The sequence below is a fragment of the Myotis nattereri genome (assembly GCF_964212035.1).
Source record: "Myotis nattereri genome assembly, chromosome: X".
Classification (NCBI taxonomy): Eukaryota; Metazoa; Chordata; class Mammalia; order Chiroptera; family Vespertilionidae; genus Myotis; species Myotis nattereri.
The window spans coordinates 40364960-40385747 of NC_138078.1; the positions used below are offsets into that span (position 1 = coordinate 40364960).

At 39.0% G+C, this 20788-nt stretch overlaps 1 protein-coding gene across 1 annotated transcript; it reads right to left on the minus strand.

Annotated features, from left to right (window-relative positions):
* Positions 1-5236: 5236 nt before the first annotated feature.
* On the minus strand, positions 5237-5592 carry LOC308511363 (large ribosomal subunit protein P1-like; the record flags this gene model as incomplete). The annotated part of the gene is made up of 1 exon (XM_081081394.1): positions 5237-5592. The coding sequence occupies one exon, from the start codon at positions 5590-5592 to the stop codon at positions 5248-5250; it is 345 nt and encodes a 114-aa protein (XP_080937520.1). The 3' UTR covers positions 5237-5247.
* Positions 5593-20788: the final 15196 nt, after the last annotated feature.

A 20788-nucleotide genomic window follows, 5' to 3' on the forward strand; every position in this document is an offset into this window, starting at 1 on the left:
CCATGGTCTGTTTTCTGAGAGTGCTCCCTGTGCTCTCTGAGCTTGATCTCCTGGGTGCACTTGGGAGCACACACAAGGAAGTGGAGGGAGGTGTGGGTTAAGCACTCAGTGAGGTGAGATGGCACTCCCAGAGATTTGTGAGTGGGCTTCCTGTTAAGTTCTTATCTGCCTCTTTCCCAATATACTCTTTGCCCCCCCTCCTCAGTGGCGAGCTCCCACCTTAGTCCTCCAGGTGATCCTAAAGAAATAAGAGTTTTTCCAGCTGTGTTATGCCCAGCTGGGATAGCCTAGTACTCACTCACCACTATGCGTTTTTTCATGGGAAAGGTTGCCTCCACCAGATAAATCAGTTCTGTTCAGTGTTTCCTTAGGGTAGAGGCAGCACCTGGAAAGTTTCTGTTACCACTTTTGCACAGACAAAAGTCACAGTTTTATTTTCTCTAATGGTGAGTTAGAGTCTCCCTTTGAGAAGGTTGGACTTATTGAACATCTCTCATGCATGAGTGAGTGCCCTGGTCAAAACTCACCCAATTTTTGACTGAGAGTGACTGGGGATGTCTAGGCAGTTTTGCTGTCTTCACCAGTTCTGCAACCTGTGTGGAGGTTTATCTCTTACAGGCTATACAGGTGGGTGAGACTCCTCTAGAGTTCCTTAGAGTAAGGCTTCCACTAAGTTTCTTTTGTTCTTGTATGGATATCTAATTCATTGACTAATAGGGGAGATATAAACAAGGAATATGTTACATGTTGCTTATGTCACCCTGATAATTTCTGTATTTAAGTCTGGCATTAAGGTAATAATTACCTCAATGAGTAAATTGGGAAATGCTTTCTGCGCTTCCATTTAGTGCAAATATTGTGGATATTTGGTAATTTTTTGTATTTATATTTTTTTGTAAGAATGGTTAACATGAGTTCTATCTTTTTAGCAAAATTTAAGTGTATACTACATTATTGTTGAGTATAGGTACAATGCTGTACAGTAGACCTCTAGAGTTGATCTTGCTTGACTGAAAATTTATGCCAGTTGATTAATAACTCTTCCTTCTCTTCTCATCCCAACCCCTGGGGACAATTATTTCAGGCTTTGATTTTATAAACTTCACTCATTTAGATACCTCATGTAAATGGAATCATGCAGTACTTGTCTTATTTTGCATAGTTACCTAGTAGTGGATGGTGTGCGATTGCTGGATGATATGCGTGTTCTAATTTAATTGTTTAAAGAGCCTTCATACTCTTTTTCTTAGTGGAAATCCACCATTTTTCATTCCCACCAACTGTGTGCAAGGGTTTCAACTTCTCCACACTCTTACCAACACTTGTCTTTTGCTGCTGTTGTTAATAGCCAGCTTGATATGTGTGAAATGATAGCTCATTGTGGTTTTCATTTATATTTCCCTAATGATTAGTGACAGTGAGCACTTTTTCATATATCTGTTGTTCATTTGTATGTTTTCTTTGGATAAATGTCTACTAAATCTTTAGCCCATTTAGAAGTGTGTTGTATTGCTGCCATATCACCTTCCAATTATTCAGTATGTCCTATGCTTAAAGCTAACTGTAGACTATAGAGAGCAAAACAATACTATTACTTTATTGTAATACGTCTACCAATATCACACTAATAGATGACGCTCAAAATAACATGGGTAAGTTGTTTGAAGTTATAGATTTCACTAACATGTTCTATTCAGTAACACATTAACAGGAGGGAGGTATTCTTACCCAACTCCCATTTACTTTGCTCCACCACTGATACTGTGGAACAAACCTGTAACTGCTTCCAATATGCAGGAGATGGAAATAAATACCCACAGTGCAATTAGACTCCTACTTTTGGCTGGAGACGCCATCTACTTACTTTAGCCTCTACACTGTTTCTGTGCCTCTTTCTTAATTGAGTTCCTACCTTTGCCATTGTTGACAGAGTGCAGTGTTAACACATTCAGAGGTGTATCACCTTGGCCTTAGATTATGTACTGGCTCATAAAGCAGAGTTCTGTTCACTAATTAACAGACCCGCTGCATGTGAGTAATAAAACACTCACTATAATTTACAAATAGACAGAAACATGTACCAAAGAGTCATACTTTTACCATATAGACTAAAAAAAATAGAATAAGTAAAATTTGGGGGGTGGGGGGGGGCGTTGGTGATCTCTTTCCTGGATTCTTCCCAATAAGTGGGCAGAGTGGTTTCAAATTGATTTTGAAATCCTAGTTTGTGCCCTTAGATGATTCTGAGTCCTAAAGACAATTTATTGCTGGTCCCAAAATGAGACACTATGAAATAACATAATTTGGATTAAAAATAAACCTTTTTCACTGTAATATGGAACTTATTAGCTCAATACATAACAGCACAAAAATCAAATTTTTACACATTATATTTTTAAAAGGCCAAGACGTGTATCATGGTGGCATAAGTTGTTTGTTCTTTTCTCCCCTTTTAAAAATAACTATTTAGACATATATATATGAATAAAATAGCCTCAACATTCTATGGCAATGACCTGGGAGAACTCTTACCCAACTGTACATCTGAAAATGATCAAACAAGACCTTGCTAAGAGCTAAAACTTAAAGGGGGTTGGAGAAACTGCCCACATTCACTTTACCATGGTTGGTAAAAAAGACAAAAGCGAAACTGAAGAGTGTTGACCTGAACACATACCTATGAGTAAGAGAGAATCTGGAGAAGTCCAGCCTGCCTTAGTGGAGATCCCAGTACACTGTAAGAGTGAGATGAGACTAATTTGAAACCAGAGGAGACGTAGGATCTCATTCAGAGCTGCCCCTTTCCCAAGGCCACATTTCATGGGGATAAGCTGCCTTCCAGGGGCAGCAGCAATGTCTCCAATAGAGGAGGAGAAATGCAGACACTTCTGTGGGGAAGGTGGAAATCAATTAATGACTGTCCAGTTACCATGGTTTTGTATGTAGCAACCTGTTTCCTCCAGCAGCACCCACATTTCTGAGGAGAGACTGCCATAACTGAAGGAGGGAAGAGAAAGGGAAGAAAGCAGATAATATCAAAGGGGATTACAGGAACATGGTTCCTGCTGTCTGCTTCAGGACTTTAGCAATGAGTTCATCCACAAACCTCTGGGAATACCTTACTGGAGGAAACCATCCGAGACCTATGGGCATCTCCAAAGCCCTATGTGCTAATTCCACACATCTTCCCCACTCTTCTGCTGGCTCTTGGTGCAGGTTCCAAAGTGTATCCACAGAGCAAGTTCCAGTATTCAGGGAGTGTGATCAGAAAATAGGCCATGATCAGTGGGCAAGGGCAAAACCACAAAGTAGCTATAGCCCCCAGTTTTCCTGGCTCTATCTCCCTGACTCATTGCCCCCAGACACCCAGCCCCACTGACGCAATCCAGCATGCCTATTTCCATGACAATGACCCAGGATTCCTGTCCCCACCTGGCCTCACCACAACACTATGCCTACATAAGGCCACCCCACTAAAACTTGGAATCATTGCAGTTCTAATACATTGGAACAAACACAAAGAGACAGCTAAAATGGAGAGACAAAGAAACAACCCCCAAATGAAAAAAGGAGTAATTGCTGAAGAACGATCTAAATGAAATGAAGGCAAAGAATTTATCAGAGTTCAAAGTAATGGCTACAAGGATGCTCAAACAACTGCTTGAGAACTACAAGAATCTTAATGATAACTACAAGGAACTTAGTAGGACTACATTAGCATAAAAAAGTATACAAACCATGAATAAGAAACAAATTGGAAATGAAGAATGACATAGCTGAAATAAAGAATACCCTGGAAAAAATCAACAGTAGATTAGAAGAAACTGAGGACCAAACCAGGGAATTATAAAACAAGGTAGAATAAAATACCCAATCAGAAAAGTAATTAGAAAAAAAAAATAAAAAGTGGGGGGATAGTTTAAGGGAGCTTTGGGAAACCATGAAACATAACAACATCTGCATTAATAGGGGTACAAAAGGAGAAAAATATGAGCAAAGAATAGATAACTTCTTTGAAAAAATAATGACAGAAAACTTACATGACCTGGCATAGAAAAGAGTCATAGAAGTTCAGGAAATATAGAGACAGAAAGTTACCTACAAGGGATCTACCATTAGATTGTCAGGTAGTTTTAAATAGAAAACCATCAGGCCAGAAGGGAGTGGCATGAAGTATACAAAGTAATGAAAATCAAGGTACTAAATCCAAGACCTCATTATCCAGCAAGGCTAACATTTAAAATTGAAAATGAAATATAGGTTTTCCCAAACAAAGAAGAGTCAAAGGATTTTATTACCACCAAACCAGCATTGCAAGAAATGTTAAAGGGACTGGTGTAATATAAAGAAGAAACAGAGAAAGTGAGAGAAGCATAGGCCTAAAGAATAAACATGGTGATAAATAATTACCTATTGATAATAAAGTGTAAATGGATTAAATGCTCCAATCAAAAGACAAAGGGTAGCTGAATGGATAAGAAAGTATGACGCATATATGTGCTGTCTACAAGAAACCCACCCCAGAACAAAAGACTCACAGAGGATGAACATGTAGGGATGAAAAAAACAGACTTCAAAACAAAGGCCATAAAAGAGATAAAGAAGGTCACAACATAATACTAAAGGCATCAATCCAACAACAAAATATTACCCTTGTTAACATATATGCACCCAATACAGGAGCACCTAAATATATATTTAAAAATCAAACAAACATCTGCATGACTTTAAGGGAGAGATTGTAAGCAATAGAGTCATAGTAGAGGACTTAAACACCACAGTGACATAAATGCATAGATCTTCCAGACAAAAAAATCAACAAGTGCACATGGATCATTCTCAAAGGTAGACTATATGTTAGGACACAATAAAAGCCTTAACAAATTCAGAAAGATTGAAATCATATCAAGCATTTTCTTCGATGACATTGACATGAACCTAGAAATTAAGTAAATTAAAAAAAACCTCAAAATCATTCAAACACATGGAGGCTAAATACTATATTAGTAAACTATAAAAAGACTACCAATGAGATCAAGGAAAAAATCAAAAACTTCCTGGATACAAAATAAAATGAACACACAACAACCCAGAATCTATGGGACACAGCTAAAGCAGTCCTCTGAGGGAAATTCATAACATTATAGGCCTACCTCAAGAAATACAAAAAAGCTCAAATAAACAATGTAACCCTACATTTTTTTAACAGGGGTCAGCTTTTATTGACTGTGTTACAAAAGAGCCAGTTTAGTAAAAAAGACCAAAGCCCATGTCATCATCAGACTCCTCAGATTCTTCTTTCTTTGCTTCCACTTTCTTCTCCTCAGCTGGGGCAGCAGCGGTGGAGGGGGCAGGACCTCCTGCTGGTGCAGCACTGGCTGCAGGGGCAGGTCCACCAGCCCCTACATTGCAGATGAGACTCCCAATGTTGACATTGGCCAGAGCCTTTGCAAACAAGCCTGGCCAGAAAGGTTCAACATTTACAGCAGCTGCTTTAATGAGGGCATTGATCTTATCCTCTGTCACCATCACTTCATCATAGTGCAGGATCAGGGCCCAGTAGATGCAGGCGAGCTCCGAGACTGAGGCCATGGTGAGGGTGAGTACTGGGTGAGCACTGTTGGGGGTGGTGATAGTTGCCGGATGAAGTGACGGCCTCACCCCAACGCGGCCTTAGCTTCCTTGGAAGAACTGAGCACCTTACCGGCAGCTGGGGAAAGGGGGCTGTAACCCTACATTTAAAAGAATTAAGATAAGAACAACAATAAAAGCCCACCATAAGTAATAGGAAGGAAATAAAAAAAAATTGAGTGGAAACGAATGACATAGAGTTATGGAAAAACAAAACAAAACACAATACAAAAGATTAATAATACCAAGAGCTGGTTCTTTGAAAAGATAAACAAGATTGATGACCCTTTCATCAAGAAACAAAGAGAGAGGACTAAAATAAAATAAAATGAGAAATGAAAGAGGCAAAGCCACAACTAAAAAGAAATTCAAAGGATTGTAAAATATGCTATGAACAACTATATGCTAACAAGCTGGACAACCTGGACAAAATTGACAAATTCCTAGACAAATAGTCTTCCAACACTGAATCAGGAAGAATCAGAAAACTGGAATAGGCTGATAACAGCTAATGAAATCAAAGCAGTAATAAAAAAAACCAAAAAACAAAAAACAAACAAAAAAAAACACCCAGAAAACAAATGATCTGGACCAGACGGCTTTAAGTCAAGCTTTGCCAAACATTCAAAGACGATCTAACACCTGTCCTCCACAAGTTATTCCAAAAATCCAAGAGGATTTTTTATGAGGCCAGCTTTATCCTAATTCCTAAACCAAATAAAGATACTACAAAGAAATAGAATTACAGGGCAATATCCCTGATGACTATAGATGCTAAAATTCTTAACAAATTATTAGCAAATTGGAACCAGCAATACATTAAAAAAGATCGACATGGGCAATAGGGTACTGAAGATCTGGGGGGGGGAGGGTAGGGGATAGAAGGAGGGGGGTAAAGGGGGGGAATGAGAGATTTATTTAATGCTGTCAACAATAAAAATAGAGAAACCAAGATGGCGACATAGGTAAACACTGGAAATTGCTGCCTCGCACAACCACTTCAAAAATACAACTAAAAGACAAAACGGACATCATCCAGAACCACAGGAAGGCTGGCTGAGTGGAAATTCTACAACTAGAAGGAAAGAGAAAAGCACACTGAGACTCAGAAGAGGTGTGGAAGTAAAGTGCAGAGGTACTGAGGCGTACGTGGAAAGGGCTGGCAGCTGAGGACACTGTTGTCTTTTTCAATGGGGAGGGAGTCTCAAGCACCTGACTGCTCTGAACTCCAGTTCTGGGCAAGTCTCTGGAGAGCCAGACTCATACAGGAGAAACTGGACTGTCTGGCATTGGTCAGAACTCGAGGGCGGCTTTCTCTCAGAGGTACTTGCAGCGATTACTGGGACACTGAGAAGCCGAGCCTCTTAGGGTAGGACTGAGGACCAACCATTGCTGCTTACTCCACCCTGTTGATCCCCTGAGACCCCGCCACACCCAAGCTGTGCTCAGAGGCTTTTGTATATGAAAGGCCTGGCCCTTTGCAATCTGAAAATTACCTAACAAACTGCAGCTGGGTCAGAGAAACCCAGAACTTCCAAAAGAAGGCCCAAGGCCCCACAGAAGCTTGCATTGCTTCACAGCTGGGATCCTGCTGGGTAGCCTCAGGCAGAGGCTAAATTAGCACCTCCTTAGAGATCCAAGAGGCAGTGTACCCAGTGGTCAGAGTGGGACCATACAGATTAAAACTCCTCAGATCCATAAGGGACACACTCAGGGGGCAGACTCAGTGAGCACCAAAGCCCCACTGAAGCAAGTCTTGCCCCAGAAGGGTGTCTCCAGCACAGAAGTTCTCCCACTGCAGACACAGCTAATTCTGACAGACAATTGGCCTGGAGGTCAATTCCTCCCAGTGATACCTACAACAATCAAGGCTTAACTACAACAAGACTGTGCACAAAGCCCACAAACGGGTGCACCAAGAGTGTCCACCTCAGGTAATTGGGGAGGCTGAGCCACTGGGTCCTATAGGACACCTAGCACACAAAGCCACTCTACCAACACAGGGAAGCATAAAAAATGCAGAAACAAACAGGTCACAATGACAGAAATGGAGGAAAACAAACTACTGTATATAGAGTTCAAAACCATGGTTATAAGGTTTTTCAAGAATTTTCAAGAAACCGCCGATAAATTTAGTGAGACCCTGTAAGATATGAAAAAAGACCAACTAGAAATTAAGCATACACTGACTGAAATAAAGAATAATATACAGAGATCCAATAGCAGACAAGAGGATCCCAAGAATCAAGTCACAGATTTGGAATATGAAGAAGCAAAAAATACCCAACCAGAAAAGCAAAAAGAAAAAAGAATCCAAAAATATGAAGATAGTGTAAAGAGCCTCTGGGACAACTTCAAGTGTACCAGCATCAGAATTATAGGGGTGCCAGAAGAAGAGAGAGAGCAAGATATTGAAAACCTATTTGAAAAAATAATGACAGAAAACTTCCCCTACCTGGTGAAAGAAATAGACTTACAAGTCTAGGATGCACAGAGAACCCCAAACAAAAGGAATCCAAAGAGGACCACACCAAGACACATCATAATTAAAATGCCAAGAGCAAAAGACAAAGAGAGAATCTTAAAAGCAGCAAGAGAAAAACAGTCAGTTACCTACAAGGGAGTACCCATACAACTGTCAGCTGATTTCTCAACAGAAACTATGCAGGCCCGAAAGAAGTGGCAAGAAATATTCAAAGTGATGAATAGGAAAAACCTACAACCAAGATTACTTTATCCGGCAAAGCTATCATTCAGAATTGGAGGTCAGATAAAGAGCTTCACAGATAAGAAAAAGCTAAAGGAGTTCATCACCACCAAACCAGTATTATATGAAATGCTGAAAGGTATTGTTTAAGAAGAGGAAGAAGAAAAAGGTAAAGATAAAAATTATGAACAGCAAATACATATCTATCAACAAGTGAATCTAAAAATCAAGTGAATAAAATATCTGATGAACAGAAAAAAAAAATCAACACACACCTAAAAAAATAAATAAATAAAAATAAAAATATATTAAAAAATAAATTAAAAATATCACACACCATGACCAAGTCAGATTTATTCAGGGGATGTAAGGCTGCTACAATATTCACAAATCAATACATATGATAAGTGGCATAAATTAAAGGAATGATAAAAATCACACAAACCCATCATTATACACAGAAAAAGCATTCAACCAAATCCAGCACCCATTTTTGGTAAAAACTCTCAGTAAAGTGCAAATAGAGGCTTCATACTACAACATAATAAAGACCATATATGACAAACCTACAACCAACATCATACTCAATGATCAAAAACTAAAAGTGTTTCCCTTAAAAGCAGGAACAAGACAGGGAAGCCCACTTTATCACTCCTATTCCACATAGTACTGGAAGTTCTAGCCACAGTGATCAGACAAGAATAAAAAAACATCAATGGCATCCAAATTGGAAAGGAAGAAATAAAATTGTCATTCACAGAATACATGCTATTGTACTTAGAAAAACATAAAGACTCCACCAAAAAGCCAAGAGAATTAAAATGAATTCAGAAAATTAGCAGTATGCAAAATCAACATCTAGAAATCAATGGCATATTTATCCACCAATAGTGAACTCTCATAAAGAGAAATTTAAAAAACAATCCCATTTCCCAATGCTATGTAAAAAAAATAAGATACCTGGGAATAAACTGAGCCAAGAAGGAAAATACTTATACTTAGAAAACTACAGGCCATTGAAAAAGAAATAGAGGAAAATACAAACAAATGTAAACATATACTGTGTTCATGGATTGGAAGAATTGATATCATTAAAATGTTCATACTACCCAAAGCAATCTTTAGATTCAATGCAATTCTTATTAAAATAGCAATGGAGTATTTCACAGATCTAGCACAAATATGCAACAAGTTTACATGGAACCAAAAGTGACCCTGCATATCTACAGCAATCTTGAGAAAGAAGAACAAAAATGGAGGGATCACAATACCGGATATCAATCTATACTACAAAGCCATTTTAAGCAAATCAGCCTGGTACTGGCACAAGAACAGGCATTTATATCAATGGAAAAAAACAGAGGCCCCAGAAATTGACCCAACCATTATGCTCAATTAATATTTAACAAAAGAGGCAAGAACATACAATGAAGTTAAGACAGTCTCTTCAATAAATGGTTTTGGGAAAATTGGACAGCTACATACAAAAAAAAATGAAACTAGATCACCAACTTACACCATACACAAGAATAAACTCCAAATGCATAAAATATTTAAATGTAACTCACAAAAGTATAAAAATCCTAGAAGAAAACATAGACATCAAAATCTCAGACATCTCACATAGCAGAATTTTCAAAGATACATTGCCTAGCACAAGAGAAACAAAGGAAAAAAAATAAATAAATGGGACTACATCAAAATTCTGCAACACAAAAGAAGCCATCATCAAAATGATAAGTGAATCCACTGTATGGGAGAACATATTTACCAATGATACATCTGATAAGGGGTTAATTTCCCAAATACATAAAGGACTTATACAGCTCAACAAAAGGAAAACAAAGAACCCAATTTTAAAATGTGAACAGAACCTGAACAGGCATTTCTCCAAAGAGGACATACAGCCAATAGACATATAAAAAATGCTTGCCTGGCTGTGTGGCTCAATGGTTGAGTGTCAACCTATGAACCAGGAAGTCAGGGTACCTGGCCGGGTTGTGGGTTTGATTCCCAATAGAGGTCATGCAGAACATAACAGATCAATGATTCTCTATCATCATTGATGTTTCTATTTCTCTCTCCCTCTGCCTTCTTCTCTGAAATAAATAAAAATGTATTTTTTAAAAATGCTCAACAACACTAATCATCAAAGAGATGCAAATTAAAACTTAAGAGTTATCACCTCACACCTGCCAGAATGGCTATCATCAATAAATCAACAAAAAACAAAACAGTGCTGGCAATGATGTAGAGAAAAGAATGTATTGCTTGTGGAAATGCAGACTGGTGCAGCCACTGTGGAAAACAGTATGAAATTTACCCAAAAGATTAAAAATGGAACTGCCATTTGACCCACTGATGCCACTTCTAGGAGTATATCCAGAGAAACCAGAAACCCCAATCAAAAAGAATCTATGCTCCCCTATGTTCATGGCAGCATTATTTACAATAGGTAAGATGTGGAAACAGCCCCAAGTCCCCATGAGTAGATGAGTTAGTATAAAATCTGTGCTACATTTACACAGTGGAATACAATGCAGCTATAGAAAAGATGGATTTCTTACCATTTGAAACATCATGGATGGACCTAGAAATTATTATTATGAGTTAAATAAGCCAGTCAAATCATTTGGTCTTACTTATAAGTGGAATCTAATGAACATAATAAAGTTACAAACAAAATAGGTCCTGAGGCATGGAAGCATGGATATATCTCAGAGGGGAGAGGGGAGAGACAGGAAGAGATTAACCAAACAACTTATATACCTACTAGTGGCCTGGTGCACAAAATTCATGCACATGAAAAGGGAATTAATTAGAGGAAATATTTTAATATTGCTATTTGCCCTTTCTCTATAATAGAAGTGTCAGAGATGAAAGAAAATTAGTAAAATGTATATGAAAATCTCCATCCTGTCAGAGTCTGGGGCATTCTATGGGACCCAGAGTCAAGTCCCCACCTACCCGCACACAACTTGAAATCGAGCAAGACCCAGACCCAGCCAGCTCCACCCCCATCAAGCCCCACCAGGCAGGGGATTCAGCCTCAGGTCCCCTGTCAAGCCCCACTGGGTGGGGGGCACAGTCTCAGGTCCTTCATCCAGCCCTGCTGGGTTGGGGGCATGGCCTCAGATCCCCCAGCCCCAGTGCCAAGGTGGGGGGCATGGCCTCAGGTCCCCTGGCCCCGACGCCAGGGTGGGGGCCATGAAGTCAGGTCCCCTGGCCCCGGCTTGAGGACATGAAGACACGAGGGCATGATGACCATTTGCATATTAGCTCTTTATTATATAGGATATGCATAACCAATAGACATAGACAATAGTGTGGGAAAGGCCTGGGGTGGGGTTGGGGCTGGGAGGAGGCAGCTATAGTGGGGAGGAAATTTGTGGACATTTGTAATACTATCAACACTAAAATAAAATTAAATTTTAAAAATATATTTAAATTGTACCATGTATGAAATAGAAATCAACCACAAAAGGAAATATGGAAAATTTACAAAAAAAAATTTTAAATATATTGGGAGGACATTGGTTGACATGGTCATATAGGTTTCAGGTGTGTTTCTATGTGACAAGATCTATATATTAAAAATTTTGAAAATTAAAAAAATACTTTTTAATAACTACTAGATCAAAGAAAAAATAAGGCCCGACGCTGAATTGAATCGGCGGCCAGCTAAGTGGCCGCCCGCCTGCAGGGAGCTGCCGGTCTCGGGGGACAGGAGGGACAAGACTTAGAAGACATGGCCTTAGAGGAGCCCTGAGCGTGCTGACGGGCTAGAGGGCCATGGAGGCGATGGCCACACACCTTAGCTCTCCCCCAGCCCTCGGGCGTGTGGGGGCTTTGCCTGGGGCCGGGCGCCCATTCTAGCGTTGGTGCCCTTGAGTGACACCCGCGCGGCCCAATGGCAGAGCCCCTCTCCCCGAGGGGCGGGGGGCTTGGGGAATTCCTCGTTTCCTTCGCTGACTTGGGGAATCGCGGCAGCAGTTGATGGGAAGACAGCCTTGCGTTCCGGCGATTGCGTGCGTCCTCCCTCGTCTTCTCACGTGGACCCGAGAGCCCGCACCAGCCTTTGGGGTCCGGGCACCCGACCTCTGCCATCCCCCCTCCCTTCCCCCCTCGGGCTCCCAGCAAAGCAAAACTGCACGTTAACTTTTATAGCAGCATCAGCCCCCCATCAGCCGTTCGCTTCTCCCCCAACTCTTTCTTTTTATTTTGTTAGGGGTGGGGAGAAACCAAAAGCATGATATTTTGTTGCTGTGAAATATAAAACGGTCTCTGTACTATTTAAAAAAAAAGAAAAGGAAAAAGAAAATGATAAAACATTTTTAAATAACCCAAAACAAAACAAAATGGAAACATGACTTACCCAAACATATTGGGTGCTGCACAAGCAGTTATGAGGTTTATACTGATGAATGTATATGTTATGAAATATAAAAGAACTGAAATAAATAACCTAATGTAATACATCAAATAACTTAAAAAAAATTAAGCCCATATTTAGCCAACTAAAGAAAATAATAAAGATCAGAATGGAAATAAATGAGAGACCATACAAAACAATAGCAAAGATGAATAAAACAAGGAAGATATTTTCAAAAGATAAGCACATTTAGTAAAACATTACCTAGACTAGTTGTAAAGAAAACCAAAGGAGGAAGAACTCATGGAGACAAACAACAGGGTGGTGATTGCGGGGGAGGAGGGTTAAGGGATAGTGGGAGTGGAATAAGATATAGGGAGGATAAATGGTGAAGGAAAAAATATTGTAAGGAAAAAATTAGAGACATACAAACATCTCTTTAAAGTAATAAATTATTAATATTTTACTCTTGAAATCACTATTAAAAATAATAAAATAGAGAAGACAAAATGGAGATTAAAGAGGAGATATTATAATTGATATTACAGAAATATACATAGGATCATAGGCACTACTATAAATAATTATATGCAAAAATAGATAGCATAAGAAATAGATACATTTTTAGAAACATACAATATACAAGGCTAAACCAGGAAGAAATGGAAAACCTGAACAGGCCAATAAATAGTAGAGATATATTTAGTAATCAAAAACCTCCTGCAAACAGAAACCCCAGGACCAGATGGATTCACAGGCGAATTCTACCAAACATTTAAATAACAATTAGCATCAATCCTTTTCAAATTATTCAAAAAATTAAAGAGAAGGAAACACCTACATTTATTCTGAGGCCAGCATCAGTCTGATGCCCAAGCCAGATATGTATGGGACAAGAAATGGATACTATGAACCATGTTGTTATTGCTGCTGTGCATACATTGACGGAGTGTAATTTTTTTTTTTATTTCTTGGCAGCTGACTAAAAACTATAGTCTAAATAAAAGCTTTATCATTATCTCTTTAAATAAACAATTGTGTTTACTACTGTCATTTGTTTTTTCCCACAACCTCTAAGATCATAACATGGTCTGCTTGCTCTGAAGATTTGATATGGTAAGGCTGGGTTTCCTGTGAAAAGGCTTAGTTCAAAATAATTACACATAAAGCAAGATTCAGGATACTAAGTCATAGCCTGCATTCATTGTAAGAAATCTGTAGCAAAGGAAACCTGCAGTGAATTGTACCTTTGAGAGATGTTGTGTGTGCGTGTGTGCTAAACACATTGCTGAAATCCTTTTATACAATTAGCATTAAATTATATTGAAATAAATTTCACAGAAAATAAAAAATGGAAACACTTAAAGAAAAATGGAATGTAATTAAAGAAACAAAATGTGTGTATGAAGAAAGCACATATTTTCTTTAAGCCATAAAAGTCACAGAAAATGAAAGTGTACTTTAATGGTTATAACCATAAAGTATGTCTTTTTCTCTCTGGCTTACTTCAGTTAGCATAATACCCTCTAGATCAGGGGTGGGCAGCCTTTTTGTGAGTGCGTGCCAAAACCAGCAAAATCTCTGACTCAAAATTCTTCTGCGTGCCAACCCTAATTTTTTGAGAACATGTTACGCCTACTTGATATCTCTTAAGGTGTACGTATGTGAAGAACCTTGAAGAAATAAAAATTCATTCAAGTGACAAAAACACAGTATGTGATGATGAAAAATACATTTATTTTTTAATGTATACATGTACACTGATAGTCCAACAGAAAACTTTATGACTCTGTTTGATATTATCAGTAGGACTTTTGCTGCTGCACCACTGATGACAGAGATTTTACATCAGGTTTATATTTCGTGACCTTCAGAGATATGCACAAGCTACTACTTTCATCCATCAGGCTACTCCTATTATGAGACTTAACAAAATTCATCACTGAGAACAAAGATTCACAAGCGTATGTGGATGAAAACATGGAGAGTAAAGCTGTTGCAAAGTTTTTTAAACAGAAAAAATTTTCTGGAATGGCATTCCAAGTCCTTAATAGTTCGTTTTCGACACTACTGAAATTGCTCTTCCCCTCTCTTGTCAATCCATGTCTATGGTCTTTATGATAACTTGTTACGTAAAATTATTTATTTATCTAAGATGCACCTACACTGAATTTATCTGAAAAATTAAAAAGTCTATATTAAGAAAAAAATTGTAAATGGAAGATTATAAGAGAGGGTTTCGCGTGCCAGCAAAAGTTACTGGCGTGCCATGTTTGGCACGCATGCCAGGGGTTGCCCAGCCCTGCTCTAGATCCATCCAGGTTGTGCTGTCACATATAAGTAGGGGGAAGGTCAATGAGAGGGAAAAGGAGGCATATGTAATACTCTTTGTAATACTTTAAGCAATAAAACAAAATTTAAAAAAAATACAATAAAACAAATGGACAAACAAAAGAAAACAAAAACAGACTCATAGAATTAGAGATTAAAGGGATGGTTACCACAGGGGAAGGGGTGAAACAAGAAGGTGAATATAGTCAATGATATTTGATCAGTATTATTTAGGTGATCACATTGTAAGGTCTAAAAATATTGACTCACTACATTGTACATGAGGAATTAATATAACAAATATAATATTGTATTGAGGAGAAATATAGTGGGCAACCTGGGAGGGGGGAAAGGTTAGAAATCTGAATCTGTGCCAGTGGCCGGTGTCCTAGTGCACATTTTTATTAGCCTATAATTAACTCACTGCTCCTTTCTTAGGCAATAGTCTGTTTTCCTAGGTTCTCCCAGTTTGCAGGGGCTTTGGGTTGGGAAGCAGCTTGGCCAGAGGGGGGGAGGGGTGCTGGAGCCACCCAGGCCAGGCATTTAGATGCAGTCTAACTTCCCCATTCTAACTGACTCAGGAGGGGTTATGAAAGCCCACCACAAAAGCCCGGAAGTAAGGAAACAAAGAATTTAGAAATATATATAAGGAGTAATCTCATTGTATAAGTTGTTCAGGCTTTGGATCTTTGAATCTCCTGAGCCAGCAGCGCTGCCTTAAATAAAGTGTTTTTTCCTGAATCTCCAGTACTCATGTATTTTCCAGTAGCATGGTAAATTCTGCAACAGTATAACAACACTGCTTAAATAAAAACATTTTTATTTTTTTACATTATTTTATTTTTTAACATTATTGTTGAAAGTATCATATATGTCCTCTTTTTTTTCCCCATTGACCCCTTCTAGGCCACACCCACTCTGTGACACAGGTCTTTAGAACACTATTGTCTGTGTCTATGGGTTATGCATATAGGCATACAAGTTCTTTGGTTGATCTCTTCCCAACCACCCACCTACCCACGCCTTCCCTCTGGGATACCATAGTCTATTTCATGCTGCTGTGTCTCTGGATATATTTTGTCCATAAGTTTATTTTGTTCACTAGATTGCACATATGAGTGAGATCATCTGATAATGATCTTTCTCTGATTGGCATATTTTTAGTAACAGGTTTATAGGGCTGCCATGCCTATGAACTTGTCAGGTTTAGTATGCCCCCCCCCCTTTTTTTAATCCACACTTGTAAAAATAATATACTGAGTTATTTTTCTTACTAAAATTTTTGTAACAGAGATAACAAACTTATTTGACCTCTAATAAGTTTAGGTAGAATAAAAATGTTATATTTAATGATGTTTAAACTTGAAATTCTTTTGTACTAGTTTCTATTACATTTCTGAGAATTTCATTTATGTAAATGTTTAGTTTTCTTTAAGGGAGTTAAATAGAACTCTTTTACAAATTAATTTTGACAATATTCTCCAGACGTAAAAAAACAAATAATCACATTTGAACATACAGATAGACACAAGCGCCACATAGCTTCAATTTTTAAAATCACTGCTATGAATAGGTACCATAGTAAAAATTCACTAGTTATAGAAAAATTGGATCTCAGTTATTTTTCTAGTAGATGCCAGTAGTCCCACTTCTGGGAATATATCCCAAGAAACCAGAAACACCAATCAAAAAGGACATATGCACCCCTATGTTCATAGCAGCACAATTTATAAGAGCTAAGATTTGGAAACAGCCTAAGTGCCCATCAGCAGATGAGTGCATTAAAAAACTGGTACATCTACACAATTGAATGCTATGCTGTTATAAAAAAAGAAGGAACTTTTACCATTTGCAACAGCATGGATGGACCTGGAGAGCATTATGCTAATCGAAATAAGCCAGTTGGATAAAGATAAATATCACATTATCTCACTCATATATGGGATATAATGAACAACATAAATTGATGAACAAAAATAGATACAGAGACAAGGAAACACTGAACAGACCATCCAACCTCAGAGAGAAGACGGGGTGGAGGGTGGGTGGTGGTGGGGTTTGGGAGTAAGAGATTAACCAAAGGACTTGTATGCATGCATATTAACAAAAGCAATGGATGCAGACACTGGGGTGGTGGGGGCTTGTCTTCGGGGGTGGTAGTGGCAGGGGGAGGTCAATGCAGGGAAAAAGGAGACATGTAATACTTTAAACAATTAAAAAAAAGTTATCTGCTCAGTGACTAAAGCTTTTATTAATATTTGTTGAGGAGTAACATGATCTTTCATTTTTCTGTTTCAAATGAATTTCCCCTTACCTCCCTGAAGTTTACATTTCAAAAAGATTGCCTAAATAAGAGTTTCTGAAGAAGACCTTTTACATCTAAAAGGGAAAAAATGCTATTTTCTTCTAAAGGATTTAGTCTCATAAAGCCATAATTTATAGGCCTTTGAGATGAACAGGGAAGGTTTTGGTATTGGTAAAAGAATTGATGGGTTTTGAATTATTTCTGGCCATGTAAAGAATAAATTTGTAAAAGAAGGGGAGCAGCTTTTAATTCCTCAAAGAATTTTGTTGTGGCCTAAATGATATTAAAGGACTGATATAGTTTTTATTTCCTATGGGTACATTTAGCTTAGGGGAGAAAGCCTAAAAATTCTCATCAGGTTATTTTGTTTGTTTGTTTTGTTTTTCCTAAACCGTGTTTATGACTTGTTCTTCCCCTTTGAGCATGTGACCTTAAAAAAAACCCTCTTTATTGTTGAAAGTATTATATATGTCCTCTTTTCCCCCCATTACCCTCTCCTAGCCCACCCCCATCTCATCAGGTTTTGAACATAAGCTAGAGTTACAAATTTAGTAAGACTATTACTAGTGGAAGTGAGGAGGAAACTGGTCTTGCAAGGCATGTCAGGCCAGAAAAACTGTGAACAATGCACTGCCCTGGAGCGGGGAGGTCTTATTGCTGGCCCCAGGACAGATCATTGGATATGGCCTGGGGACCCCCAACACCTGGGGGCCTTCCTGTAAGCCCACAAAAGAGGGCAGAACCATATCTGCAAGACAAAGACCCCAGAAGGTTATAAAAAGTGAAGCCCTCTGCATGTTACTCACTCTGATTTGGAAATTATTCCCGGAGTCCACTAGTGTTAATAAACGGGGTCCCTCCCTTTCTCTAGGAAGCGTCCACTAGTGTTAATAAATGGGGTCCCTCCCTTTCTCTAGGAAGTATGCTTGGTATTTCTTTGGTCTTCTGCAACAGAAGTGGGGTATCCCTTTCCCCACTGAGAGCTGGGAGTGGGTTCTTACGTTGTAAGCAGCAGGAATGGCACCAGGTGTCTGACCCTGTGGGGTCAGACCAAACCTGGGTTTGACAACCTTAGTACTTGGGTTCTGGCTAGGAAAGAATTCAGAGCCAAGACACAAATTTTAAGAGAATATTTATTTGTGTGGACAAAAAAGGGGCCACATGCTAACCTGACTAACTCAGAGAAGGCCTTCATAGCAGCCTTGCAAACTCAAGAGACCTAAAGAAACAACAAAGGATGGTCTGAAATGAAAACCTTTCATTAAAAAGCAGTTTATAGTGGGTAGTCTTCTCCTAGGCCAGTATCTCCCCTGACAAAGATCAACTTAGATATTTACTGAGCCTATGATCTTTTTGCATTTAAGATAACATAACTGTGGAATGTCAGGGTAACATATAACTTCCCTTTTTCCAAACCCCTCAGGCACAATAAATGGCACCAGGGCAGAGACCACAAATTCCCTGATTGTTATTGTTATTCTGTTAATTGTTGACTGTTAACTATCCTATACCCACCTATGTAAAAGAAGCATGTATCTATCATTCTACTTTTTATTCAATCTGTTAATATAAAAACATTCAAACCTGTAAAGAATTTTTGTGTTTATTTGAGCCAAACTGTCAACAATTGCCGGGAAGCAGAATCTCAATGGATTGGGACAATGCTCCAGAGAATGGCAGTTTTCCAACTATTTTTATACATTATATCAAAGGAGGAGATGTATGTGGGTTACATGAAATCCATTGGTAACAGATTAGGGAGGTGGGAGAAAGCAAAGTGGGGGAAACCTCTGGAATTGGATAAAAAGTAAAATGTTAGACGCACACTTATTTTACTTAGGTGGGTACAGGATAGTTAATAGTCAAAAAATTAACATGATAACAATAACAATGAAGGAATTTATGGTCTCTGTCTGTCCTGGTGCCCAGGTGCATTTGGTTGTGCCCTGAGGGGTCCAGAAAAAGGGAAGTTAAAAGTTACCCTGACATTTCAATGATATGTTATTGTAGATGAAAAAAGACAATAAGCTCAGTTAAGGTAAAGATTGACCTTGTCAGGGAAGATACCAGTCTAGGAGGTGACTACCCACCATAAATTCTTTTAGTTAGTTTAATTTCAGACCATCCTTTGTGGTTATTTTAGGTCTTTGAGATTGCCATGCAGGCCTTCCCTGAGCTTGTCAGGTTAGCATGTGGCCCCTTTCATCCAAAAATCCCATAGGTTTCCCGCACTTTGCTTTCTCCCATCTCCCTAATCTATCACCAATGGATTTCATGTAATCCACTTACATCTCCATCTTTGATGATAATTTATAAAAATAGGTGAAAAACAACCATTCTCTGGAGCAGTGGTTCTCAACCTTGGCTGCACATTAGAATCACCTGGGAATCTTTTTAAAATCCTGATTTCTGGGCCTCATCCTCTGGAAATTCTGTTTCTTTGTTATGGGGTGGGGCCACAACATTAGTAACAAAGAAACACTTTCCGGAGGATGAGGCCCAGAAATCAGGACTTTAAAAAGATTCCCAGGTGATTCTAATGTGCAGCCAAGGTTGAGAACCACTGCTCTAGATGAACCTCCTAGCAGTAAGATTGCCAAGATTTTTTATTTTCAGCCTTGGCAAATAAGAGGCACTATGCAAAACTAAAAGGCAGAAAACCTTTGCCATTATTGCAAAAAACCAGAGCACTGGAAAAGGGATTGCTATAAGTTTAAGCATTTCTGATGCCTTTAGCCTTCTAACCAGCCTTCTAATCAGATTTTTCAAGGTCATCCTAATTCCCAGTGATGATGCTCCAAAAAACTATTGGTACTTTTTCCAACCCTTTCTTTTAATTGGTTGTGAGAAACTTCTCTTCTAATTTGTAAGGAAACTATTTATATTCCTACTAGAGGCCTGGTGCACGAAATTCATGCACTTGGGGGGGGCGGGGCCCTCAGCCCAGCCTGCACCCTCTCACAGTTTGGGAGCCCTCAGGGGATGTTCAACTGACAGCAGGGAGCGGGCCTAAGCTGTCAGTCAGACATCCTTAGCACTACTGTGGAGGTGGGAGAGGCTCTTGCCACTGCTGCTGCGCTGGCCAGCCATGAGCCCGGCTTCTGGCTGAGTGGCGCTCCCCCTGTGGAAGTGCACTGACCACCAGGGGGCAGCTCCTGCGTTGAGCATCTGCCCCCTGGTGGCCAGTGTGCATAATAGCGACCGGTCATTCCACTATTCAGTCCATTTGCATATTAGCCTTTTATTATATAGGACTGACACTTGGTGCTCAATCCCAGTGGTATAAAACAGCCCCTATTTTGGAGTTATAAAACAGTTCAAATTTGGAGATTTCAAATCAACCTGAACAGGTTCATATCTCTGAACCTATTCTTTTTGCTTAGGCCCCTTAGGGGATAAACATTGTTTTCTCCTTAGTTCTTCTGCCCCTAACTATTCATTA